The 26,686-nt window shown below is 54.1% G+C and overlaps 1 protein-coding gene across 2 annotated transcripts; it reads right to left on the reverse strand.

The window, feature by feature from the left end:
- Positions 1 to 5,118: 5,118 nt before the first annotated feature.
- COL9A2 (collagen type IX alpha 2 chain) lies at positions 5,119 to 20,829 on the reverse strand. 2 transcript variants are annotated; one of them, XM_082686130.1, is made up of 33 exons: positions 20,558 to 20,828; positions 20,236 to 20,468; positions 18,963 to 19,037; positions 17,623 to 17,658; positions 17,476 to 17,538; positions 16,011 to 16,064; positions 15,862 to 15,897; positions 15,735 to 15,758; positions 15,400 to 15,453; positions 15,046 to 15,099; positions 14,893 to 14,940; positions 14,630 to 14,686; positions 14,463 to 14,516; positions 14,128 to 14,181; positions 13,708 to 13,761; positions 13,557 to 13,610; positions 13,386 to 13,439; positions 12,201 to 12,254; positions 11,716 to 11,769; positions 11,431 to 11,484; positions 10,481 to 10,525; positions 10,086 to 10,139; positions 9,386 to 9,439; positions 9,040 to 9,093; positions 8,882 to 8,953; positions 8,588 to 8,623; positions 8,441 to 8,485; positions 8,313 to 8,345; positions 8,005 to 8,151; positions 7,700 to 7,754; positions 7,205 to 7,393; positions 6,342 to 6,419; positions 5,119 to 5,912 (listed from the first exon to the last, which is right to left on the reverse strand). In XM_082686130.1, exons 2-33 carry the CDS (start codon positions 20,305 to 20,307, stop codon positions 5,713 to 5,715), a joined length of 2,067 nt encoding a protein of 688 aa, XP_082542256.1. In that variant the 5' UTR covers positions 20,308 to 20,468; positions 20,558 to 20,828; the 3' UTR covers positions 5,119 to 5,712. The 2 variants fall into 2 exon arrangements, with proteins under 2 accessions (XP_082542256.1, XP_082542257.1); XM_082686131.1 differs by lacking the exon at positions 14,893 to 14,940 and having other exon boundaries at positions 20,236 to 20,829.
- Between the last annotated feature and the right edge of the window lie 5,857 nt (positions 20,830 to 26,686).

A 26,686-nucleotide genomic window follows, 5' to 3' on the forward strand; every position in this document is an offset into this window, starting at 1 on the left:
GAGGAAAAGAAGAGCCTTTTACAGGTGTGCATATGTGTGGGGAGTGGGAGTTGCAATTATTTTTTTAAAGAATTTATTTAAAAATGTTTTAAAGATTTTTTTATAAAGGTATTTTGGTATTTTGGCATGTAGGCAGAGGAAGGGACAGAAGAGAAAGAATTTCAAGCAGACTCCATAGTCAGCGTACAGCACAATGTGGAGCTCGATCTGACAACCCTGAGATCATGACCTGAGCTGAAACTAAGAATCGGATGCTTAATCGGATGCCAAGCAAGCCCCCCTGGCACACCAGGAGTTGCAATTTAAAATACAGTGATCAGGGGCACCTGGGTGGCTCAGTGGGTTAAGCCGCTGCCTTCAGCTCAGGTCATGATCTCAGGGTCCTGGGATCGAGTCCCGCATCGGGCTCTCTGCTCAGCAGGGAGCCTGCTTCCTTCTCTCTCTCTCTGCCTGCCTCTGCCTACTTGTGATCTCTGTCAAATAAATAAATAAAATCTTTAAAAAAAAAAAATAAAATACAGTGATCATAAGATGTTGCTAGAGATAATGTCCAAACAAAGAAGACCTGATGGAAGTGAGTAGGTGATTTGCAGGAAGCAGGTATTTGGGGAAAGAGCATTCCAGGAAGAGGGAATAGCAAGTATAAAGGCTTGACAAGTAAGAGTGAATCTGGTGTGTTTGAGAAACCCCAGAAGGCCAGAGCAGCTGGGATGGAATGTACTAGACAGAAATAGTGGGAGATACAATCAGAGGTAGGGATGAGGCAAATTTTACAGGGTCTTGTAGGCCATTGTAAGAACTCCGGCTTTTCTTAGAATGCAGAGGAAAGCATCAAAGGGTTTGGGGCCAAGAAGTGATAGGATCTAATCTCTGTTTTAACAGGATCACTATGCTTGCTCTGTTGAGGAACGAGGGTGCCACCAGAGGACTAGTTAAGAGGCTCTCTGCAATACTTCTGGCAAGCACTAAAAATGGTGCCTGGGTTGTAGTCGGGGAGGTGGTGAGAAGTGGTTGGATTCTGGATGTATCTTCAAGGCTGAGCCAACAGGATTTGCTGATGGAGCAGATACGGGGCGTGAGGAAAAAAAAAATAGAGGATGATTCCAGTGTACTTAGCCTCAGTAACTGAAAGCACGGAATTGCCAATAACAGCTGGGGAAGGTGGAAGGAGACGGGCATTCTGGAGGGGCAGGTGGGGACTCACACTGCGGACCGCTTAAGTTTGATTTGCCTACCAGACTCTCAGGGGAGATGTTGAGGAGGCGCTTGGAGAAATGGATTGATTTAAGAGGTGAAGTCTAGGTCAGGGACGTAGGGGTGGAATTTAAAGCCATGAAACTGAAGGAGATCACAGGAGGAGTGAGAGAACAAGAGTCCAAGGACAAGCCATGTAGCCTTCTGACCTTCGTGTACGGGGGAGATGAGAAGTCAGCAAAGCAGTCTGAGAAGGACAGTGTGGAAAGCTAGTAGCCAAATCAGACAACACTCTGTTCCCATAAAAGAGCAAAACTATGGGATGGTAGCAGTAGGTAGAAGTGGGGTTGAGAGAGTTACTGTGTTTTTTAACATGATAGGTGGGGATAACACCTGTGTCACAGGGTTGCTGTGAGGACAGAATGAGATCACGTTGGCAGGGTGCTTTAGCACGATATCTGATCATAAAAGCTCAGTAAGTGGGTAATAGTAATAGTTACTGTTAATAATTTAGCATAATTGCTATGATGCAAATAAGCACAAGTAGCAAAAAAAGTGCCTAACCGAGCTGACAGTTGGGAAGGAGGAGAGGCTCACCAAAGGACATGATCCAAGTTTTGAAAGAGGAGTAGGAATCCACTAAAAAAGGGCGGAAGTGGTATTCCAGGGAACAGCAGTTGTAAAAACATCAGAACATGGGGCATTTTAGGAATTGTAAGAAGTTAGATGAAATGAGCCTGCACAGGAAGATGGGCCAGGCCCAAGGGGCATGTGTGCCATAATAAAGCAGATATTTTCCCAAATAATACTCGTTTAATAGGTATTAAGTTCCTGCTAAATACTGTATATCATTGAAGGCGCAGAGGATCCAGCAATCCAGCAGTGAGCAAAACAGACAAAAACACCCTGTCTTCATAGAGCCTATGTTCAAGCTGGGGAGACAGCAGTATTTGTGGAATAAAGGGATATTTGCTGAACAAATGAGTGGAAAGGAGAGATCGACCTGGTTGGCGATGAATTAGTGATGGGGTGAAAGCCAAAGGAGTTAAAGATGACCCAGGTTTCAGGTCTGGACACCTGGTAGATGGTAGAACTAGTTACTGAGATAGGGTATGGTGAAGAAGCGGTTTGGTGGCAGGGGAGTCTTCGGTTTGGGACAGGTTGCGTATGTTGTCTTTATCAGATAGGGTAGGCAAAGGGACATAGGACAGATTTCTCCTAATCCACCTAGAGCTAGACCCACTAGACTTTGTGACCTCATGGGTGACATGACAGGCCCAGAAACCAAAGCAGCTGGCTGTGTGGGTCCTTGTCCTGTGGATGAGAAACAAGGTCACCATTTATCCTGGGAATATCTCTGCCCTTCTGCAGATACTTAAGCTTAACCTCTGGTTAAGCATAGCCTCTCTGCTGCTCTGCTGTTCTTATGCAGTGCTTTACTTGGCAGAGGACCTCGTCTGCTTCTGAGCCCATCGGGTTCCACCAGATAGATGCCCACTTCAGAAAGTGCCAAAATACCCAGCAGCCACCCCGAGACCCTGTGTGTCAGTAAAACACCAGAGCTCTGGCTGAAAGCCCTGGTCACTGTTGATTTTAGCAGCATGGGTTGGATGCTGGCCATTTGGGTTGGAAGATTAGTGATTTACTAAGTTACTTGAAACAAAATCCCAACTTCCAGGCTCCTGGAGCTCTGCCAGGGGCAAGTTTGGGACCTTGAGTCCTCACAGGCTACATGATGGAGGAGAAGCTGCTGAACCTTTGGAGGGAACTGGGCTGACTTGATGCAATGCTCTGTTAGGCATCCTGAATCCCCCTTTTCCTAATTGCAAACAGGGGAGTTGAGTTCCTACTTCATTTTTGTTACACTAGACTTTGTCTCTTGGTTCAGTTGGGGAGATTCCTTCTTGATGATGAAAGAAGTGCCATCTTGGAGCATGCCTCAGCCTCACATAAGCTGAGACCAAATGCCAGGCGTCTTTTTGTTTGGTTTTGATTTCAGTTTTGAAACTTTTTTTCTTTTCAGGTGCTTTTTCTGTTTGTGTGTGTATGTGTGTGTATGTGTGTGTGTGTGTACCCTTAAGTTCTTAGCAAGCTTTAATTATACCATACATGGTTCCCTGCTATAATCACCCTGTGATTAGCTCCTCACACCAAGCAGTTTTAGGTGCCGGGGAATGGAGCAGCAAACAAGGGACCAAATTACTGCCCTACGGAGCTTCCATGATGTTGTTGAATAGTGACAAGTACAAAGGGGAGAGACTAAAGCCCGGGAAGGGAATCTGGGATATCAGGGTGGGGATGAGAAGGTCACTCCAGAGTAAAGACCTGCAGTGAGGACACTGGCAGGGAAGGGATTGTGGGGAAAAGCAATCCCAGCAGGGGCATAACCTGTGTGAGGAGCTGCCCGGGCGCTGGCATGGCTGGAGTGCAGTGTAGACATGAGGTCAGAGAGGCTTAGCAGAGTCTTGTGCATCAGACTAAGGACATGGAATTTTCCTTGGGGAAATTCAGCCTCCAGGAAGTCTTAGAAAGGCTATCAGGCACTGGTGCCTAGGAATCCTCAGCCCCCTTTCAGCCCTTTTTGATGCCCGAGTCGTAGGAATGAGGTATAACTCTGCCTAAGATTCAAAATCAAATCCTCCAGTGGACCTGATTTCTGAAAAGTTGCAGAGAAACCCACGGAAAGCCCAGGGCCAGCACTTGAGGACACCTCAAGGGGTACACTGGCTAAGCCCAAGGCTTCCCGCAGCGACGTGACTCCGCCTAGGAAGGGGGTCCCTCCTCCCCACCAGGTACAAATTGCCTCCCTGCTACTCCCACCCTCTTCCCTTCCTCCCCTGAGCCTGCTCCAGTAGCCACGGTGAAAGTGGGCCTCCTGGGGGACGTGGTGGGGGGGCGGCCTGGGATGCTGTGATACAAGATTTCTCCAAGCATTGAGACTGAGGCCACCTCTGCCTCAGCTTATCTTTCCTGTTTGTCCCTCAGTTGGGGTAAGCGGACTAAGATGTCACATGTGTTTGTGTGGGTGTGGGTGTGGGGGGCAGGGGAGGGACAACTCGGGGTGGGCTAGTGAGAGGAGTTCTTTGTCCTGCTGTTTGGAGAAGGGTGTCCCAGCTTGGCTGGGGACCTAGTGCCGAGTTTAAGGTGAGGTGTAGGAGAGCCTGGACTCCGTCAAATGGTTGGATCTTAGACTGGAGTCCTATGCCTTCAGGAGGGGCTGAGACCTGCAGAATGCTTCCTTTGGGAACAAATGCCCGAATCAGTAATAGGCGCATGAGGGCTGGTTACTCCCTGAATAGGAAAAGTTCCCATCCTTGCATGAGTCCGAGGTGCCCATCCTGCCATTGCCTGCCCCTCCTGCTGCTCCGAGCAGCTTTGATGGCCTACAAAGCTATATGTGGGAGTGTGTGCAGGGGTACCCATCAGATCTAAGCCAGTCTCCCCTAGACGCCCCGAGCGAGAGTGGCGTGAATGCATGTCACTTCTGCTATCATCCAGGTCCCACAGACCTGCGAACCCCTGAAGGCAAAAACCAAGTCTTTGAGTCTTGCACAACCAGCTCCTCCCCAGGGCCAGTGTATGGTGCATGCTGGGTCTCAGGAGGACCTTCTGTGTGCTGGGCCCTGGCAAGACTCTGGGTGTGTCCTACTGGGACACGGCTGAGTCCCTGCGGAGCCATACCAAGGCTGTGAAGGGATCTGCCAAAGTTACACAGCAGGTCACATCCTGACTCCAGCCCAGGTCCTTCCCACAGACCTTCCTCAAAGGCAGCATGCTGTCCTCAAGCTCACAGTTCAGGGTGTTCCCAGAGGAAGGTACATGTCTCCCCTTGAGGAGCCCCTGACCATCCCGCCCAGACAATGGTGGCCCAGTGACAGCCCACCACCCTGGGTCCACCAGGATTGAAGCCCAGCAACTCCCATCCTAGTTTGTACCCAAGTCAGGGGCTTTTATTTACAGAAAGGCCCGGATGGATTCAGGGTGGGTGGGTGGGAGGGGGTCATGCCAGGAAGAGAAGGGGGATGGGTGTTTAAATACTCAGATGGGAGGGAGGCAGGGAGGAAGTAGTGGGGCTGGCTTCAGGACAGCCACCTCAGGGTAGTCACCCACCAGCAGTCACCCAGCAAGTCCAGGGGAAGGAGGTGGGATCAGCGACCGTCAGAGACCTCAGTACACCCACCCCAAAGAGGACGGCCACTGGAGGATGGCAAGATTAAGGAGACATTTGTTTTGGTAACTTCTGAGTTGGGCTCTGGGAAGGAAAGCCACCCATCCCTTTGGAGCTGGGACTCTCCCGTGACACTTGCCCTGTCTGTTGGCCTCACCTTCTCATTTCAATGCCCTCCCTTCCCTTCCCCCAGATTCTAGAATTTCCTTTTTCTCAGAACCCCAGGGTCCAAGATGGAAGGTCCTGGGGAGGCTGGCTTCCTGGTCTGAGGGCTGGGATGCATGTCCACCCAGAGGGAACCCAGTCCTTTCCCCCCGGGATGCCCGCCAGGCTCTATCCTGGCCTCGTGCTCATGGCCCTTTGATGGATCCAGGCTCCGTGAGGCGTGCGGAGGCATAGGCTGAGGCTCCAAGGCAGGCTGCAGGCTCACAGAAGCCTGGCAGCCCCACGGGGCCTGGCAGGCCTGGCCGGCCTGCTTCTCCCGCAGCCCCTGGGGACCCTCGAGCTCCATCCTTGCCGTTGATTGCCTGGCCGGGCCGGCCAGGGAGTCCTGTAAAAGGGAGAAGACCAAGACATCAAGGCCTTCTCCTGTCTCAGCCATAGGATTCCAAGTCCCGTTTTTCAGGGCGGTGGGGACCGGATGAGATCGAGATTGAGGCCTAGACACAGGGTCTGAGAGTCGCATGACATTGTCCATCACTCCCAACTCCCATTCAGTGAGTTTGGGGAGCAAATGCCTTCTCATTTTCCTCCATGAAGCAGATTTTGGTGCAAGCCAGGAATTCCTCAGCATCTCAGTGCTCCAGTTCCCAGCCAGACCCCACCCAGTGCTCCTCGGGTGCCTCAAAGGAACGCCAAAGCTGGAGGCATGGGACTGAGATGGCCAAGCAGAAGGCCTCCATGGCAGAGACCCAGGCGTCTGCGGGTCAGGAATCCCAGAGCTGAGGGCCAGGGCTGCTAGGCAGGGTCAAAGTCTTACCTGGGATCCCCGGGGGCCCTGGCATCCCAGGGTGCCCGCGCCCCATCTCTCCCTGGTCACCCTTCTCTCCGCGCTTTCCTGTCAAGAAAGAAGCGGTCATTTTTCAGAACTGGAGAATGTTTTTTTCCTACTTTGGTTGCTATTTCATTTCTATTTCATATAGCAATTATTCCTGATTTGTGCTAGTTTATACTAGGGGAAAGTTGGAAATGTCTGCAGTTAAATAAAGGAAGGTCCAGGCAGGATGGAAGGCGACAGCCAATCAAGTTCATTACAGGAAAGCATCTAATAATAACCATAGCATTTACTATGTGCCAACTCTACATAAATTACCCCCACATGTAATCCTCAGGACAATGCTATGAGGTGGTTGTTATTAAATCCCCCATTTTACAGGTGATAAATCTAAGGTTCAGGGAGATTATCAGGTAAATTGTCCAAGTCTACAAGGACAAAGTAGTAGAGTCTAGACAGATAGCTGTCTTGTGATTCGAGTTTGCTTGCTTCACTACATTGCTGACCTGCCTCTGGGCTTCCAGAGGCACAGAATGATGTTTATGGGGCACCACTAAGCAGATCTGTAACAAAACAACCCCCCCCCCCCAAAAAAAACCCAGGTTATAAAATAATACATTCATTTCCATCAATTTGCTACTGAGAAAGCAAGCCCAGGAGTCACATAGGACTTCTGGAAAACTTTGCTGTGGGAATGGGGGAAAGTGTACCTCATCCTGAGACGGGGGATGATGAAAGAGAAAACAAGAGGCCGAGCCATCAGTCCACATAACCCATAACCCAACCCAACCAGCCTTGGCCTAGTCCACACCGCCCAGCCCCCACTCCCACCACAGAACAGCACTCACCCTTGGGCCCTGTGTTGCCAATCTGACCCACGGCTCCCACGATGCCAGGGACACCCCGAGGGCCAGGGTGCCCATGGGGTCCCTGCTTGCCTGGATACCCAGGAGGCCCAGGGGGTCCTGGAGGACCCACCATCCCGACTGCACCCAGGGCCTCCCGCTTGGCACTCACAGCGACCTCTGCCAGTTGCTCTGGAGGAGGGGAGGGAGATGAGAGGTCTGTGGCATGGGGGTCAGCTCCGTGAAACAGAGCATCCCTAGGCCCAGCCCCTGGATGTGCAGAGGCAAAAGCTGTGTGTTTCATCTCCCCTTCCTCCACGGTCTGCGGAAAGATCCAGGGAGGCCGGAGATGTACAGAGGATCCCGGCCTCTCGAAGCAAAGCTGGAATGAGTACCCGGGCCTGCAGCCCCTTGGGCAAGACCACTCGGAGAAGCTGCTGAAGGGTGGCACTGCTCGGACTTGGATTGGGAAGAGGAGGGGTTGCCGCGCCCTCTCACCTTGCATCATCTTCATCATCACGGTCACAATGTGCTGGTCGCTGGCATCTCGACCCTGCGGGCGGACAAGGCCTTCCAGGAAGAAGCCCCTGGCTGGCCCCCCATGCTCCCACCGGAAGTCCATGCAGCATCGGACTGAAATCCCTCCTGCCGCACCCCCTCCCGCCCCCAGCCTGCCCATTGTGGAGCCTGGAACCGGCCTCGGGGAAGCCAGCTGGCTCCAGAAACTCCCGGCCTTTGGGGGATCAGCAGGACCCGCAAAGGGATTCCCCCCACGGGCTCCCCGCTCGGCCGGGCCCACTCACCGCCACTCCCTGTCTTCCGGGCAGTCCGGGCAGGCCTCGGTCTCCAACCAGTCCTCGAGGGCCGGGGGGCCCGGGGTAGCCCTGCACCCCTGGGGCGCCCGCATCCCCGCTGGGGCCCGGGTAGCCGGGTTCTCCGCGGACTCCTTGCTGCGGAAGGGGGTTGGGGGTGGGGGGGTCCATAGCAGGGATGAGACCGCCGGTGCGGGGGAGTGGAGGTTGGCGGGGAGGGGGGTTGGCGGGGAGGGGAGCTGGTCAGAAACAGCGGCGGCGGGGGTAAGGAGAGGCTGCGGGACAGGGGCTGGACTCACCTGTCCCTTGGGCCCCGGCTCGCCAGACTCGCCCTGCAGACACAAGGCAGCTCTGTCACGACCCGCGGAAGCCCTGGGGCCCGCCCCCTGCCCCCGTCCCGCCGCCCGTCCCGGCGCAGCCGGCTCACCTTCTCGCCTTTCTCTCCCCGGAGGCCGGCCACCCCCGGGTCGCCCTGCAAAGGAAGCACAGCGAGTCAGGGTACCGGGGACCCCTGCCCGCCGCCGCCGCCCCACACGCCTCCCGGGATGTGGGTAAGGGAGGCGCTGGTACTCACCACGCTGCCGCGGGGTCCGGTCTTCCCTGGGGAGCCCTGCAGCAAGCGGGGAGTCAGGGACTTGCTGAGTTCCCCTCTCCCCGGACCGCTGCCCACTGGGGTTCCCGCAAACCCCGGTCCTGGCCACAGCCCTCTGCAGCTCTGCCTCGCTCCCGCAGGGCTGCGCGGGACCCGCTCTAGCCCTGGAGGGCTCAGGAAGTACCTACCAGCCCCATGCCCTCTCTCCCCCACCCCCCCACCTCCCTCTCAGGACTTGGGGCTTCTTTTCAGGTATTTTCCAACCCCGTTTGGTACCTTGTCTCCCTTGATGCCTGGCAAGCCTTGGGGCCCTGGAATTCCGGGGGGGCCTTGCTCCCCTTTGGGTCCCTGAGGAGAAAAGAATCCAGAGCAGGAAATCAAATGAGGTGCCCAGACCTGCTCCCCACTGCCCCTCACAGCTGGCCTCCACTAACCTGCCGTCCTTGAGGGCCCGGCTGCCCCACAGGCCCTCTCTCACCCTGGTCACCCTGAAACAGAAAGAAAAGGATGATCCAAGGACTTTCAGCAGGGGCACCCCCCTCCTCCACCCCCTCTCCAGCCCCCAGCCCCTGCTGGCCAGGATGCCCTCCATTCCCATCCTCCCAGCACAGAGGTCCCTTGCTCCACTTCACAGACCAGCAGACTGGGGCCCTTGTGGGAAGGCCTCACATAGGCTGGGCAGGACTAGGCAGGTGCTGGAGCCATTGAGGGGACCCAGATCCTGGGTCTAGTAGTGCCAACTGCTGCAAAGGCCCCTGGGGGAGGGGGAACCACTGTTACCTTCTGCCCTATGATGCCTCGGGGTCCGATTTCTCCTTGAGGTCCTGGCTCTCCCTGGGGGACAGAAATTGGGAATGAGCAAGCCTGGTGCCCCGCCCCCCCCCCCCCACCGCCATGGAACCTGCTGGGTTCCACGGCAGCCTAACTAACCCCGTATCCAACCTGGGTCTCAGCTAACTCACTTCCTCAGGGAAGCCATCCCTTATCCCCTGTTCTTAGGGTCCCCGTACTTTTCCTTCAGTAGGACCCCACACAGTTGTAGTCAGTCATCATGTGATCATATATTTAAGATCTTTTTCACCAAACCGAAAGCTCTGTCTGAGTAGGAGACTATCTCAGCATCTAAAATGTTGCGGGGATTTGGTGAATGTTTATGGAAAGAATGAATGAATGAATGACTCTGCTGGATTCTTCGCCCCAGTCAGCTTGGCTGTCTGAACAGATCATGCCCATACGGGGCAGAAGCAATCCCCACCATCACTGCATTGTACATAGAGAAACAAAGACCCGGAGAGGAAAAGGGAGTGTCCCTGGATCAGTGGGTCAGTGGGTCAGTGGCACAACCCAGACTAGCTTCCTGATCACCCCCAAAACTAGGGCTTCACCCACACTCTCACTCAGGCCCCCATGCTGGTGCAGGGTCTTCAGGCCTGGGAGGGGGATCAAAGCAAGAGCCCTGTGTCAGGGGAAGAACACTTACCTCCTTCCCAGGAGGACCAGAGAATCCAGGGAGGCCCTGCTGGCCTGGTTCACCCTGCAGAAAAACACAGGTTTAAGGTGAGTCTGGGGGAGGGAGCAGGGACAGTCAAGCCCTTGACCTTGGAGAAGGCTGTTCAACACTAAACAGAATCTAGAACCACATGACTTGGGTAGAAAGTATTCTTGGTGGGTCCATGCCATCCTGTCTCCACAGAGGTTGGGGGGAAGCAGCAGGAGGGAGGTGGTTAGGCCCGAGGGATTTGTGTCCAGGCCATGCCTTTGAACCTGGGGTGAGGCCCGGGTCTTGCAGTCTTTTAGCCATTACCCCTGGACCCTGCCTGCAGGCTCCCTTGCTGATATGAAGCCAAATCTGTCCCCAGCTTGGAGTCACCTTACCTTGTCTCCTGGACCTCCTTTTGTCCCGGGCTGGCCCGGCACACCCTGGAGAAAGAAGTTGATATCAGTTTCTCCCCCGGCATTGGGGAGCCCCAGGCACCTGCTGCTTTACCTTCCACCCCCAATCCAGATTCCCCCACTTCTTCAGTGCTTGTCTGTTGAAACCAAACAGCAGAAGGCCCAGCCATGGCATCACAAATTTGACCATGCCCTGAGCCCTGTGTACACGGGAGCCTATAGTCTATGGGGCAAAGAGGAACACCCCGCACTCACAGGCACATGCGATATGGGAACATAGTCTGCACCTGGGCGTGATATCTGGCGTTGGCCTCAATACCCCCAGCAGGGAGGGAGGGGGGCTCCCACGGACTGGGCTCCCAGAAGGTGTGCAATGGAGGTGGAAGGCCGAGAGAGATGGGGAAGGGCATTCCAGGCAGAGGCACCCGCAAAGGCCTGAAGGCGTGGGGGTAGAAAAGGCAAGGCCGTGTGGGGAAAGGAGAGGACACAGAGGCACAGTGGCTGATGAGGATGGAAGGCAAGGGTGGGGTCAGATTGTGGTGGTCCTTGAATGTGAAGATGAGCTATGAGGACAAGCATTGTGGTTTGGGGACTCAGTAACTACTTCTTGGATGACTGGATGGAATGACTCTCCTGGAGGCAAAGAGGGCCATGGAAGGTGCTGGAGCAGGAAGCAGCCAACATGGAGAACTAGAAGGGTCCAGGAGAAGGCTGGAGCAACTGTCCAAATGAAGAGGCCTAAGCCAGGCCAGAGGCCACAGAGGTGGTGATGAGGCCTGGGCTAGGTAGGGACAAGGGACGACAGCAAGGACCCTGGGTTTGTGGATTTCCGCCTCATCAGCCACTCATCCCACCATGGGGAAGTGGGCAACATGGAGGAGGAGAAGCAAGTTGCCCATGGGGCAGCCCCCGGTGCTCCACCCCACACTCACCGCTAGGCCCTGGTGGCCTTGGTTTCCCGGCCGCCCCGCCTGTCCTGCACTGCCCTGGGAGAGACAGAGAACCAGAGGCACAAATGAAAGCTCCAGCTAGAGAGTCCATGGCTTCAACCCAAGTGCAAGTAGGGAAACTGAGGCCCAGAGATGAGGAGGGATGTGTCAGTGACACACTTGAGGATCTCAGTCTCCTAGGTCTCTGGGATCCGTGTGATGAGACTCAGGGCCTGAGCCGGGAGGGGCCCTGACCCTCCACAACCAACCAGCAGTCTCCACACCTACCTTCATGCCAGGTGTGCCTGGGGTCCCGTCCTTGCCGTCGATGCCTGGAGGGCCCTGCTCAGAAGAAAAGTTAAAGGGAGACTCACAGTGAGGAGATGCCTGGGGTCAGGCTGCCCAGCCGGATCCCTCTGTGACAGCTGCTGTGTGCAGGTCAGAAGTGGGTCTGGTTATCTCGAGAACCCCCACCAGCCAACTGGGAGAAGGGAGCAGAAAAGGGAAGAGGATTTTGGGGAATGGACCACAGTCCTTCCTCTGTGTGGGTGATAGGTGTTCCAGATGGCCACAAGCTTCCCCAAACCTCTACTACATCACCGCATGCCCTATTTACAGGTGAAAGAAGTAAGGCACAGCAAGAGGACATTTCCCAAGGTCATAGAGCAGCCCGCCTGCAAAAGAGTTCAGTCTACAGTCCCAGGCTCCTCATCCTCTAAGAGCTTGGACAGAGCTGACCCTGCTCTCTGTCTGGATAGGCCCAGGCCACTTACAGTTGCTCCCTTTGGGCCCGTTATTCCCTGGGGTCCTTGAACACCTTGGCTGCCCTGCAAAGTAGATAGAAATGAGGTCACCTTCAGGATGCTGAACCCCCATTTGCCTGTTCAGAGAGGGAAGCAGCTGAAAAGAGTGACCTCCAGGTCCCAGGATCCCTCTTGGAATAACCCACACTGCAGGGGCTGGAGGAGAGAGGCCTGGGAGGGAGTCGAGGTCAGTGCTGAGCTGATGGACCTGGGCCTAGGCCAGGATGGGCAGTGCAGGGGAAGAATCCAGTGCTCACTGAGACCTCCCTCACCTGAGCTCTGAGCACCACTTATTGAAGAAATACAACAACTAAATACAATGCGTGGACTTTGTTTGGGTCTTGATTTGAACAAGAACCATGAAAAGACATTTTTGAGGTACCTGGGAAACACGGGATACAGACTGGTTATTTGCTGATATTAAGGAACCATTGATAATGTTGTTGGTATGATAATAAAGATACTGGCATTATAGGAGGAAAAGTCCTTGTTTTTAAGAGAGGCATACAGAAGTATTTAGGGATAAATGACATGATATTAAGGAATTTGCTTGAAAATATGAGCAACAGTGGTGGCAAAATGTCAATTTGGGGAGACAAGAATATGGAGGTTCATTATATAAATCTCTACTTTTAAGTATGTTAAAAAGTTCCATAATAAATAAAAAGGCTACTTTCTGCTCAATTTTTCTATAAACTCAAAACTTCTCAGGAATGAAGTATATTAATTAAAAAAAAAAAAAGTTAAGAGAATTGGGATGTGGACCAAATCCCATTAGCCCCATGGCTGATTCGCTGGAATTTCATTGTCTGGTCGCTACGAGCTTGGGACGGGATCCCATGGCTTCTCCCAAAGTGAGTTTGATCAGCACAGGCTGGGCTTGCAGGAGTGGGGGCTGGTGGGGTGACTGGGCCCCTAGCACAGAGGCTCCTGCCCCACACTGGTCACTCACCTGCACAGACACACAGAGTAATGCTTGCACACACACTCATGCAGCCACACAGACACAGAGTAGCACAGACTCGCACACATGCAGCCTCAAAGACACACAGGCTAATGCACACACCCACTCACACATGAGCCCTGCGGGGGAGCTGAGCCTCTCCCAGGACTCTCTAGGGCCCCTGACTGGACAACGGGTTGCTGAGTACTTACCACATCGCCCTTCTCCCCTGCTCGGCCTGGTGGCCCCCGTGGACCTTCCTCACCCTGGCAAGAAGGACAAACGAATTTAGATCACATGGGCTCCGGGGAGCCACATTCCCTTTGCAGCCCCAGGAGCTCCAGCAGGAGGAGGTATGTGTGCAGGAGCAAGAGGATACTTACTGGTGACCCAGAGGCACCAATGGAGCCCACCATGCCTTTGTACCCACGAGGACCCTGGGGAGAGGAAAGGGTCACAGTCAGTCCAGGCTTGACCCCAGAGGCCAGAGCGCTGGTCGTGACAACCCTTGCATTCCATGCCCTACTTACTTACCGTCTCTCCTTTGGGTCCCTCCATGCCCGGGTAGCCCCTGATGCCCTGGGGACCCTGTCAAGACAGAAGAATGACAGCAATGGCAATTTCAAGGCCCACTTCACCATATCTTCTTTGATCCCCACCCCTGATCTTCACAATGCCCCTAGGAGGCAGGCAGCATAGTCCTTATCTCAGAGAGGGGACCCTGAGGCTCAGCAATGGGGGAGGGGCTCACCAGGGTCACTGGGGTGGGGGGCAGTGGTAAAGCCAGGACCTTGGCTGGGTCTTCTGGCTGAAAGCCTTAGTTCCCTCCCCACCGGGAGACATGCCAACTGGACACAGGTGTTTCTTCTACAGGTTGGAGGCCAGACCCTGGGAATGGCTCCACTAAGATCTCCTGGGATGGAGAGGGGAGGGCCGGAGGGAAGTGTTCCTTACCGGCGGTCCAGGGATGCCTTGCTCTCCGGAGGCACCCACATCTCCTTTGGGACCCTATGGGGCGGGAATGAGTGATCAGACAGGCAGGCAGATGGAGAGACAAACATACAGACAACCAAAGATACCATCCCCTTCCCAGAAAAAGCAGACAGGAAGGACCCTAGAACCCATGTAGGCCCTTGGGACAGAAAGGACATTTGCCTGGGGCAAAAGGACCTGGAACATAGGCCTCCTGCCTCTCAGCTCAAAGCTCAGTCCCCAGAGACTCACAGGGGAAGGAGAAGGGAGGAAGAAGGGAAGGCAGACTCTGGTTAGGTCCTCTTCTACACACTCACCGGCTTCCCCTGGCGGCCAGGATCTCCCAGAACCCCACGTTTGCCAGGATGCCCCTGGAGGGAAGGAGGGAAGTCCATGTGGGGTCCCCTCCCAAACACCTGCTCTGCCCCCCACAAAGACCAAACACCTGCTCTGCCCCCCACAAAGACTCCCGCCAGTGGCTTACCTTCACTCCCTGCAGCCCTGGGGGGCCTTTCACCCCCGCCGGACAGTTGGTTGGACACTGGAAAGAAAATCCCACCGGGTTCTGTGCTCACCGGCCTGCTCAGGTCGGCTGGGCAGTGCTGCCCCAGCTTGCCAACTCCCAGATCTTCCTCTCACCCGACTTGGTGGAACCTCTGTGCCGCAGCCCCTCCGCAGCGCCCCGACTCTACCTCGGAAGAGGACCCACCCCTTCCTCCCATGAGCCCCGCCCCACAGCCTCCTCACCAAGAATTCCGCGCTGCCTTCCAGGCCCTGGATGGTTCCAGGTCGGCCCTGAGAGGAGATGTATGAAGATGGAGCCCGACCCGAATCTTCCCACCCCGGGTTTGTGCCAGAGACCCTTGTTCTTACCCACGTGGGAAGTTTGAGGACACTTACCGGTTTGCCGGGTGGCCCCGGGGGCCCCGATGGCCCCTCTGGCCCAGGATCCCCCTGGAAGCAAGAGGGGCCAACTCATATTCCCACCTGGCTCTGCCATTCCCGCATTCTCCCTTCCCCATCTTCCCTCCACCCCCCACCCCCAGGTCCCTGCTAACCCTATCCTCCAGGTCACTTTCTGTGATCTGGGATGGCCCCAGCCCTTGGTTTCCCTGAAAGACCTAGAGGCGTGTGGGCTCAGACCCCTCTGCTGGCCAGAAGGAGGCCCAGGAGCTACTGGTGAGACTACCCAGCTTGCCAGCTTGGAGTTAAAGGGCAGGAGGCGGAGTGAGCAGAGGGGTGGCTGGGGCTCACCTTAGGGCCTGTGACTCCAATCTCGCCTGGGAGGCCAACAGGTCCGGGTGGCCCCTAAGAGCAGAGGCATCACTGGCCAGGCTGCCTCGGAGGGTTAGCCCACCCCGACACAACGATAAGCCCCTTCCCCACTTTTACTTTGCAACCAAGCCCAGAGAACTCCAGGGCCTGCAGACAGGACGTGTGTGGCTGGCCCAGAGTTCTCGGGCACGTCTGCCCATTCCTGACACCATCACAGTGTGCTGGCCCCTCCCCTGGATGGCCAGTCCCCCCAAAGCCCTTCTGTTTCCTTCCCCAAGAGTCCCAGGGGCCCTGCCCTATCCAAGAGGACTTACAGGAGGTCCAGCAAAGCCAGGGCCCTGGAACAGAAGGAAAGGAGATTAGGTTCATGGCTCCTTCTGCAAGTCCCCCTGCCCCCCCCCCCCACAAGGGTTCCTTGAAACCCTTGCAGATTACACTCACTGGTAGACCAGGGGGACCTGGGAGACCGGGCTGGCCCTGAAAGAGCAATGGGAGAGGTTCAGAGGCTGGGGTCTCCTGTGTCACCCCCTCCTCTTAACTATAGACCCTCCCTAAGACTGCCCAAGCCAAGCCCCCAGCAGGCCACTAACCTTGACTCCAGGGATCCCCATGGGGCCAGGCTCCCCCTTGGCTCCAGTTAGACCCTGAGGAAGAAGAAGAAGGTAGAACAGTGAAGGGCAAACCTGACCCCTGAAACATGGGACAAGCCAGGGCCTGAGATCACTCCTGGGTGGGACCAAGCTGCCTTTTACCCCACTCCATGAAGGACGAGGGGCCTCAACACCTTGTTTTCTCTTCCCCCCGTTCCCACAGCAACTCTGGGAGGCAAGCAGGCAGAACGATTACCCTTTTTCAAAAGATGAGAAACCAAGGCCCAAAGATTTATCTGCATAGGCTTCACACCTCCCAGTTTAGGAGCCTGGAAGACCTAGATGTAGATCTGGATGGGCCATTTCTTGACATCTGCCCTTGGCAACGTTTCCTGAACCTTATTGTTCACATCTGCAGAATGGGTTAATCATGTTCACCTGTCTGCATACATGTGAGAACCATTGTGCTAGTGGAAGGCCATGTTTTGTTTTGTTTTGTTTTTTAAAGATTTTATTTATTTATTTGATAGAGAGATATTTATTAGGCAGAAAGACAGGCGGGGGGGGGGGGGGAAGCAGGGTCCCTGCTGAGCAGAGAGACCGATGCAGGGCTCGATCCCAGGACCCTGAGATCATGACCTGAGCCAAAGGCAGAGGCTTAACCCACTGAACCACCCAGACGCCCAAGGCCATGTACTTTTTAATTTTTGCAGGGTTGGGAAAATCGGGAGAGGCCATGGGGCTGCTCATAGCCCCTGTGACCCCTCTTGAGACAGCAGGACAAAGGCACTTCATGGGATCTCTTTTCCCTCCCATCTTTTAGTGATGGACCCAAGTGTATTCCTCAATCAGATGACTGTCCCAACGGTCCTGGCTGTGTCCAGAAGCTCATGACCTTGGAGGCCCTGGGAATTCTGTGGTATCAGCCAATAATCTTCCTTTCCTGAGTTGCTCCTGGGGCTGCGAGGGGGCAGGGTAAGGCAGGGAAGGGGGAAAGAAAGGCCAGCTCCATCCGACTAAATCGGCTACAGGTGAACAGAAACCCCTCTTTGGGCCCCCATGTGCCCATGACTCATGCTTCTGGGGTAGCCGTGAAGTCATGGGTCATAAAAAGGTGAAGGGAACTCATAGCTCTACAGTCTCCATCCTGCTGTCCTGCTCTGCACAGGAGAGCAGGGAAGATGCCTGGATGGGGCTCTGGAAGTCAGTGAGTGGAGCCCAAACCTGCTTTATTTATTTATTTATTTAGTAAAAGTTTTATTTATTTATTTGACAGAGAGAGCATAAGTAGGCAGAGAGGCAGGCAGAGAGGTGGGCACTGAGCTCCCTGCTGAGCAGAGAGCTCAGTGTGGGGCTTGATCCCAGGACCCTGAGATCATGACCCGGAGCCAAAGGCAGAGGCTTTAACCCACTGAGCCACATAGGCGTCCCCCAAACGTGCTTTAGCCGACACTCAGGTACTCACATCAATCCCAGGCTTCCCGTCAGGCCCATCTGGCCCCGCTTTGCCAGGCTCTCCCTTAGGTCCCTTAAAGACAGAGGTGGGCCACATATCAGCCAGAGGAGGCCAAGAACTGGAAGGGTCAAAGGTCAAAGGTGAAAAAGCACTCACCGGAGGGCCAGCTTTCCCCGGGGGCCCCTTGTCACCCTGAAAGATACAAGTTGGTCAGACAGCCCGCTGTGGCTCGTGCTACGGCCAATGGACACATATAGGCCCTGGCTCTTCCCACATGCTGCTCTCCTCACCCTCTTTTCTTCTGCCCCGGTCCCCTCAGCCTTGCTTTTTTTTTTTAAATTTTAAAAAATTTTAATACCTTCCTTTCCCTCAAAACAAAAACAAAAAACAAACAAAACTAAAAAACCCCCAATCCTAGGTGGATTGAGACCACCTGCAGCCAGGTCGGAGAGGAGGTTGTCCACAGGCTTGCGGGTTACAGGCACACAGGTGTCGCTGAGGTGCCAGTGACAGGCCTGCAGAGAGGGCTGCCGGCTCCAAGTTACCTCAGAGAGTAGGTGCCTCTTGGATTTGGTCAAATGTGGGAGAAATTTGGGACTTTCGAAAAACATGAAGGGGAGGAGAGCTGGGTGGGCAGCCCCTCTTTTTTGGATTGGGGTCAGGAAAAGAAGAGACGGGGGCAAAGACAAGGACGGAGAGGGCCTGCGCAGGGGGCCGATTCAGTTTGTTCCCAAGGCAGGCAGGATGTCCTCCTCCAGCGACAAAGGACTCATGGTGGCAGATAGACATGGCCTGTGGAGGCCCAGTCCACCGCAGAGAGGCCTTCTAGCCGTCCAGGGTCTGCAACAGCCAGAGTGCCTGGCCGGGACCCAGCGCCCTGTGTTGGGGGGGAAGGGGGGCCCGCACCAGGTTAAATAGAAGTCTGTCCAGACGGGTAAACATGGAGCTGGCCTCCCGGGGGAGCCTCCTGAATGAGGCATTTAACCCTCCCCATGCTAGGGAGAGCAGGGAACAAACAAGGCCTGCTGGTTCTAAATCGGGGAGAAAAATGCAAAGGGAGAGACAGGAGTCTAGCTTCGGCTGGTCAGCGGTCTGACCAAGGCTTCCAAGCCACCCTGAAGAAGCATCCGGATGTGCCAGGGGGCAGAGCGAGATGTTAAGGCGTCTCCCGTCCCAAAAAAGACGGGAGAGTAGGGGTGGCGGATAAGGGATCGCTGGGAGCTCCGGCGGGCAGACGGTAACAGCAGCTCCTTGTCCGCGGGCGGCTATAACGGGCTCCGGGCTCCTCATCTCAGGGCTGGTTTGAGGTTTTCCAAGAACAAACGGGCTCCTTGTGGCGCAGGCCAGCGCCGCCTACTCACCACAGGGGGGCGCTGCATCTGCAGGCACCGACCCCACCGCCGCGGCTTCCAGCCCCCCACCCCCACCCCCGGGCTCACAAAGTTTCCCTTTGTCCGCAGCTTCCCTCCCCCTCCCGTCCCAGGTTAGAGACTCACGTCGATGCCGTCAGATCCAGGCACTCCCGGCGGCCCTGGGGGGCCCGGGGGCCCCGGTTCTCCGGGCGGACCTCTCTGAAAACACACAGGGGTGCAGCCCTCAGACTGTGCAGGGAGCCGGGCGTCCCAGCAGTGAGCCTCCCCGGGAAAAAGCTGCGTCCTTCTTTGAACTGAGAACCTGCTGTATCCCGCACTGTGCACCCCGAAGTATATTCATCTTACGGAATGCTCAGAACCGGGGGTGCGGATACTAGGACGAGCCCCAGTTTGCAGTTGAGGACACAGGCTCAGAAAGATTAGGAATGATCGCGGAGAGTAAGCGGTGGAGCCGGGACTCCGGGCTGGGGACGCCCGCCTCCTTCCACGGGACCTCTTGCCCTCGCGTCGTGCGGTGGGGAAGAGCTGGAGATGCTGATGGCGCAAGGAGTCACGGCTGGCAGGGGAGGCGGTGCCCAGCAGACGGTTGGCTCCAATCAAGGGTTGCTCGTGTTATTTTTTTTTAGGTGAAAAACAGGTACCCCTCCCCAGTGCGGGTAAACCCGAAAGGAAAGGGGGGGGAGGCGCAAGGAGAGGGGACTTGGGAAGGGAAGTGTGTTCTCCCTTCCCCTCAGAGCACCCCTCTCCCAGCACCGTTCCTCCGTCCTCCCCTGGATTGTCCTCTAGCGGGGACCAGCCCGATCCAGGCAGGGGGTCTGCGCCCGCCAGGTGCCCTCGCCCTCCTGGGCGAGAAGTGCCAGCCTGGAGCCCGCGCCCAGCCCCGTCGTGCCCCCGGCCCATTAGGCCCCCCAACCCCCCGGCGACTCTCGGCAGCGCGACTGGGGCGGGAGCCGGAGCGGGGCCGAGGGGCAGCAGCCCGGCCCAAGCGGCGTCTGGCTGGAGCCGGCGCCCCCCGAGAGGAGGCGGGGCGGAGGCTCCGGAGCCCCGTGAATGGGCACCATTGTCTCCCCCGCCACCTGGGCTCTCGGGGCTGCCAGGACCGGGCTCCATCCAGCTCCTGGCCACGCTGCGTGTCCCAGGCTGGGCCGAGCGTCGGCGGACAGGGTCCCTCCGGCTCCCCGGCTCGTCTGCCTCCTTTCGCGGCACCCGGGCGCGCCCTGCATGCGCACCCAGGGAGGGGACGGGCGCCTCGGGGCTGCGCCCAGCCGAGGTCGGGGGGTGCCTGCCAGGCGAGCGGGGAGACAGGCCGAGCCCTTCACCAGCCTTCCTGGGTCCCTCACCCTAAACCCCACTCCCGGCACCCCGGCTCCCGCGCAGGGACGGCCGCGGGACTTACCATCTGCGCCAGGGCGAGCCCGAGCACCTGGAGGAGCAGCAGGAGGCTGCGGGGAGCGGCCGCGGCGGCCATGGCGGGCAGCAGGGTCGCGGAGGACGGGTGCCCAGGTCCACGCTCGTACCGGCCCGCAGAGGCTCCCGGCGCGGCGGCGCTGGCTGCTCTCCGACTGGGCAGGCCGGGCGGCCAGAATATGCGGCGGGGCGGGGCGCGGCGGGGGCCGCGGGGTCTGTCACCTGAGAGCGCCAGGGGAGGAGGGCCGGAGGTGGGCGGCCGGCGCCCTGCGCCCAGCTCCGCCCCGCTCCCTCCCGCCGCCGGCGCCCACCCTCTGCGGTCCGAGGAGCCGCCGGGGCGCAGGACTGAGACCGTGGTCCGGTTTCTCTGGGAGGAGGCGCAGGGCCGTCCGAGGTCTCCCTCCAGCCTGACCTCCAGGGCCCGGCACCTTCCCGCTGACCCGCAGCCCGCGCCCGATCACTTGAGCCGTCCTCAGCCACTTCTGTCCGAGAGCCCCGGCCTGGGTCCGTCGTCTCTCCTCCAGGGCCCAGGCGTCCGAGAGCGAGTCTTCGGTCCTACAGACCTTGGAGCAGAGGCCTCCACCCACCTCGCCCAATTCCACAGACCATCAGGCCTCTTCCGTGTGAAAACCCACGCAAGCCCTTCCTGGATCGGCCATCCCGGGAACACCCCCATCCACCTCTTCCTTCTTGCTTCACCGCCAACTCCATAGTGGAGTTGTCTGTGCCCTACCTCCAAACTCCCTCATCTCCCTCTCTCCTTCCTGCTTCCCCCAGGTTGGGATTTCAGTCTTCTTGGAGGCCACCGGTGAGGCCCAGCCCCTCTTCAGTGCCCCCTGAAGCACTGTGTTTTCGTTGCTCCTGGAGCTGCCCTTGGCCATTCTCTCCGTGAAGCCTTCCCTGCCCAGGCCCCCACGGTCCAGCCCTCCTCCTTCTCCTGTCGCTTCTCGGCAACTTCTTTAGGCCCCGGAGTCTCTACGGCCTGGTTTTCTCTCGCGGGGCTCGGGGTGTGTGTGTGACCTTCATGAAACCACCATCCCCCTATTCAGAGTTTCCAAAGCCCACCTGCCCAGCATCTCCTCTCTCCCAGTCTCTAAGAATTCCTTTTCATTCACTTAAGCGATATTGGTAAAGTGCTTTGGAATTTGTCACTAAGACCACAGGCACCTAAAACTGGATAGTGTCTGTTTCCTCCTCTGTAAAAGGGGATAATGATAGTCCCCACCTTACAGGGTTTTTGTGAAGATTGGATGAGATCATGCCTTATGAAGTAGTTAGCTTTGCTGAAGCATATAGTAGGTGTTTCATAAATTTTAGCTTTCATTATGATTTTTAAAAAAGATTTTATTTATTTGACAGAGACACACAGCGAGAGCGGGAACACAAGCAAGGTGAGTGGGAGAGAGAGAACCAGGCTTCCCGCTCAGTGGGAAGCCCATGGGGAGGGGGCTCCATCCTAGGACTCTGGGATCATGACCTGAGCTGAAGGCAGATACTTAACAGATTGAGCCACCCAGGCACCCCACTTTCATTATGATTTATGGAGGACACTGTGTTTACCAGCCCTGTACCCAGTGTGGGGGAGAAAGCCAGAAGATCAGCCAAAATAGACAAGGAGAAAACCCTCAGGAACCTAGGAAAGTACAGTCCCACGCAGCACGTGAACAGAGGGCGCTGGGCTTTGAGAGGAGTTCCTGGAGCTGAGCTGGGAAAAAGGGGGCTTGAGAGAACTTGATTGCTCTGCTTAACAGAATGAGGAGGAATTTGGAGTTTATAGGAAGATGAGAGGAGTTGGGGAGCGATGGTGGGTGTTGCCCCACGTGGGAGGGTAACAGGTGGAAGGGACTTCTCTGAAATAGGGTGGCCAAAGTTGTTGATTTTTACATTGCTCATTTCTTCATCTCTTTGTGGGCTAAACACACGAGAGCCTCATGGGAGTAGGCTTTCTTCTGTGTCTGTGCGTAAATTATGGAAAGGTGATGCTCCTTACATCTGGATAGCACACATGAGTGTATTAGTTGTCTATTGCTGCATAGGAGGAACTCTGAAAAGCATAGTGGCTCAAAGCAGCAATTTCTTGGAGCAGGAATTCAGGAATGTCTCTGTTGATCAAGGTCTGTTACGAGGTTGCAGCCAGATGGTGGCTGGGCTTGGCTCGTCTAGAAGGCTTCTTCACTCGTGTGTCTGATGTCTGGACTAGGAAGCCTCCAACAGCTGGAGCTGGAACAGCTGGGATTTCTTGGGATGCTCTCTCCTTTATCTGTTTGTGGGCTTTCCATAGGGTCTCTCTAGCATGGCAGCATCAAGGTAGCCGAACTTCCAAAACTGCGGTTCAAAGAGAGAGGGAAACACCAGACCATAGCAGAATTGCTTCTGAGGACTGAAGTCACACAGCATCAATGTCACCACATTCTTTTGGTCCAGGCCATTTCAAGGGGTTGCCCAGTTTCAAGGGGAGGCAACAGAGACTCTACCTCCTGATGAATCAGTATCAACGTAACAACATTTTGGGGCACCTGGGTGGCTGGGTTGGTTAGGTGTCTAGGCGTCTATCTTCCACTCAGGTCATGATCCCAGGGTCCTGGGATGGAGTCCCACATCACATCCAGCTCCCTGCTTAGTGGGGTGGCTGCTTCTCCTTCTCTCTCTGCCTGCCACTCCCCCTGCTCTGTCTCTCTCTTTCTCTCCCTGGGTCTCCTGCATACAAACGCGCACTCTCTCTATCAAATAAAATAATTTTTTTAAAAAAATGTAAAAACATCTCAAGAGGAGCGTGGAGTATATGTGTGTGGGGGAGTGGGATAGAACATATACCGATGCAGCCACCTTTGGATAATGTAACCTATCACACTTGGGCTTAGAACCTGAACCATTTCAGTGGAAAGTGAAACTCAAAGCAGGGGCTGATCAAGAGAAATAGTAGGGAGGGCTTTGGACCCACAAATCATGGACTAGAGGTTGGGCCAGTCCTATATAGCTCTTAAGGGGCAGGGAGAACCTGAATAAATGGAAAGTTATATACCCATATTCCTGGATAGGAAGACTCAATGTTGCAAAGATGTCAGATTAACCTGGGACACCTGGCTGGCTCAGTTGGTGGAGCATGCAACTTTTGATCTTGGGGTTGTGAGTTCAAGCCCCATGTTGGGTAGGTATTATAGGAGAGAAACGACATGAAATAGTCAAGAAAATTTGAAAAAGCAAAAGAGAAATGTTTTTCCCCACCACAGATCAAAACATACTATAAGGGAGTGATCCAAATAGTGTTTTATCAGCCCAAGATTAGATTTTTTCTTAAAAAACAAAAAAAGAGAAAGACCACACACACACACTTATCATGTTTAATTTATGAGAAAGGTGTATATATTTAGTTTATGATAAAGGTTAAATTTGAAGTCATTGAGGAAGGGAACCTAGGGGGCTCAGTCAATTAAGCCTCTGACTCTTTTTTTTTTCCTTTTAGATTTTATTTATTGATTTGACACAGAGAGAGAGAGATCACAAGTAGGCAGAGAGGCAAGCAGAGAGAGAGGAGCAGAAGCAGGCTCCCGGTCCTGGGCTTGATCCCAGGACCCTGAGATCATGACCTGAGCCGAAGGCAGAGGCTTAACCCACTGAGCCATCCAGGTGCCCCAAGCCTATGACTCTTGATCTCAGCTCAGGTCTTGATCTCAGGATTGTGAGTTTAAGCCCCATTTTGGGTTCTACACTGGGCATGGAGCTTACTTAAAAACTAACTAACTAACTAACTAAATAAATAAATAAATAAATGTCACTGAGGAAAGAGTAGCCCAGTCAGTTCATGTTAACGCAGTTGAATACATAATCAGAAAAAAATTCAAGTTATGGGACACCTGGGTGTCTCAGTCAGTGAAGTAAGCATCTACCTTTGGCTCAGGTCATGATCCCAGAGTCCTGGGATCAAGCCCCACGTTAGTCTCCCTCTCAGCACTGAGTCTGCTTGTCCCTCTCCCTCTCCTTGTACTCATGCTCTCTCTCTCTCTCAAATAAATAAATAAAAGATTTTTTAAAAATTCAAGTTAAGGGTGCCTGGGTGGCTCAGTGGGTTAAAGTCTCTGCCTTCAGCTCGTGTCATGATCCCGGGGGTCCTGGGATCGAGTCCCACAAGGGGCTCTCTGCTCAGCAGGGAGCCTGCTTCTCCATCTCTCCCTGCCTGCATCTCTGCCTACTTGTGATCTCTGTCTGTCAAATAAATAAATAAAATCTTTTAAAAAAATTTTCAAGTTAAATTTCTATATTAGTATACAAAAACATATTCCTGGATAAATTAATTAGGGACCTAAATATAATGATAACAAACTATTAAAACCTGGAGGAAAGTGTTTTTTTTTTTAATTTTGTAGTTAAAATAAATCAATAAAAATAAATTTGTGGTAGGAAAAACTTTCCTGAGCAATACACAAAACCATTAAAGGATGCTGAAGTTTGACTCCATAACCTTTAAACATGTCTTTATAATAAATAAGTATGGGGAAAATTAAAAGACAGAAAGGAAATATTTATAATATATATTACCAGACAAAGAACTAATATGGATGGCTTATAAAGAAGTCTTACAAGTCAATAGGGCAAGCTCTAGCAAACTTTTATTTTTTTTAAGATTTTATTTATTTATTTGAGCTAGAGCGAGAGAGAGAGAGAGAGAGAGAAAGAGCGAGCGAGAGAGAGCACCAGCAGGGTGGAGGGGCAGAGGGAGAAGGAGAAGAAGGCTCTGGGCTAAGGGAGGAGCCCGATGTAGGGCTCAATCCCCAAACCCCAAGATCATGACCTGAGGTGAAGACAGACACTTAACTGACTGAGCCACCCAGGCATACCTCTAGCAAACATTTAATAGAATATCTAATTTGAATCTTCTACAAGCTTTGAGATAATGAAAGAATACAACACTCAAGCTCATTTTGTGGGACTAATATAACTTTGATTTTCAAACCAGTGATGGGAAGTACGAAAAAGGGTATTAGTGGCCAATCTGTCTTATGAACACAGATGGAAAAGTCATGTAAAGTATTAGCAGACTGAATATAGCAATCTATTGAAAGATACATTATGACCAAGTTGGTTTCATAGCAGGAAAGTAAGGATGCTGTAAAGTTAGAAAATCTAGGGGGACCTGGCTGGCTCAGTTGGTGGAGAGTGCGACTCTCAGTCTCAAGGTTGTGGGTCACTTTTCCTCACTCACTAATGATGCGGGCACTTGGGTCACACCTTCCCCTCCTCTCAGAGTCCTGCCATTTGGGGTTCTTCATTATCTTCTCGAATGACTCCAACACCTTCGATTCCCAGTGCCTTAACCACCTCCTTCTTTTCTTTCTTTACCTCCCTTATTCTCTTTCTTTCTTTCTTTCTTTCTTGAGAGGGAGAGAGAGAGAGAGAGAGAGAGAGAGAGAGAGAGAGACAGCGGGGATAGAGGCAAAGGGAGAGAGAGAGAGAGAATGAATCCCAAGCAGGCTCCACACCCAGCCCGGAGACAAACATGAGGTTCAGTTCACAACACTGAGATCATGACCTGAGCCAAAACCAAGAGTCGGGCACTCAGCTGACTGAGCCACCCAGGCGCCCCTAACCGCCTCTTTTCTAGTGACTGTCTCCTCCACTCCATGTCAGCGATATTCTCAAGGCCATCCCTGGGGCTTTGGTCTCATTTAGAAGGCCTCATCTCTGAGATATTAAAATCAATATCCCTGGGATCCCTGAGTTGCAGTGTAAGAAGTCTGACCCCCTGCTGGGGAGACCACACAGAGAGAGAGGCCCCGCTGAGCCCAGCCTTCCAGCTGTCCACACCAAACCACCAGGCATTTTGAACCTTCCAGACCAGACAGATCACCTGCTAAGTGCGCCTGAGGGCCTGAGCAAACACCACAGGGGATAGAAGAATTGCCCATTTAAGCCCTAATTCCTCATGCAAAAAATTGTGAGGTTTTCTTTTTAAAGATTTCAAAACCTTTTTTATTTTGAAGAATTACAAACTCACAGGGAACCTCAACAATAGTACAGAAAGGTCACATGTTCCCTGTACCCAGTTTCTCTCAATCATAGCATCTTACATAACTACAGAGCAATAACCGAATCAGGAGGTAACAGCATGGTCCCCACGCATCGTGGTTTCCAGCAAACATGTACTGCATGGGTTCAGATAGTAGCTCTGTAGTTTTGTTATATATTATAAATATGCAATTTCTGGGACACCTGGGTGGCTCAGTGGATTAAGCCACTGCCTTCGGCTCAGGTCATGATCTCAGGGTCCTGGGATCGAGCTCCGCATCAGGCTCTCTGCTCAGCGGGGAGCTTGCTTCCCTCTCTCTCTCTGCCTGCCTCTCAGCCTACTTGTGATCTCTGTCAAATAAATAAATAAAATCTTTAAATATGCAATTTCTAAGTGATTGTGAGTGGTATTGTATTTTTTAAATTAGCATGTAATG

This window comes from Mustela nivalis (genome assembly GCF_964662115.1).
Source record: "Mustela nivalis genome assembly, chromosome: 10".
Classification (NCBI taxonomy): domain Eukaryota; kingdom Metazoa; phylum Chordata; class Mammalia; order Carnivora; family Mustelidae; genus Mustela; species Mustela nivalis.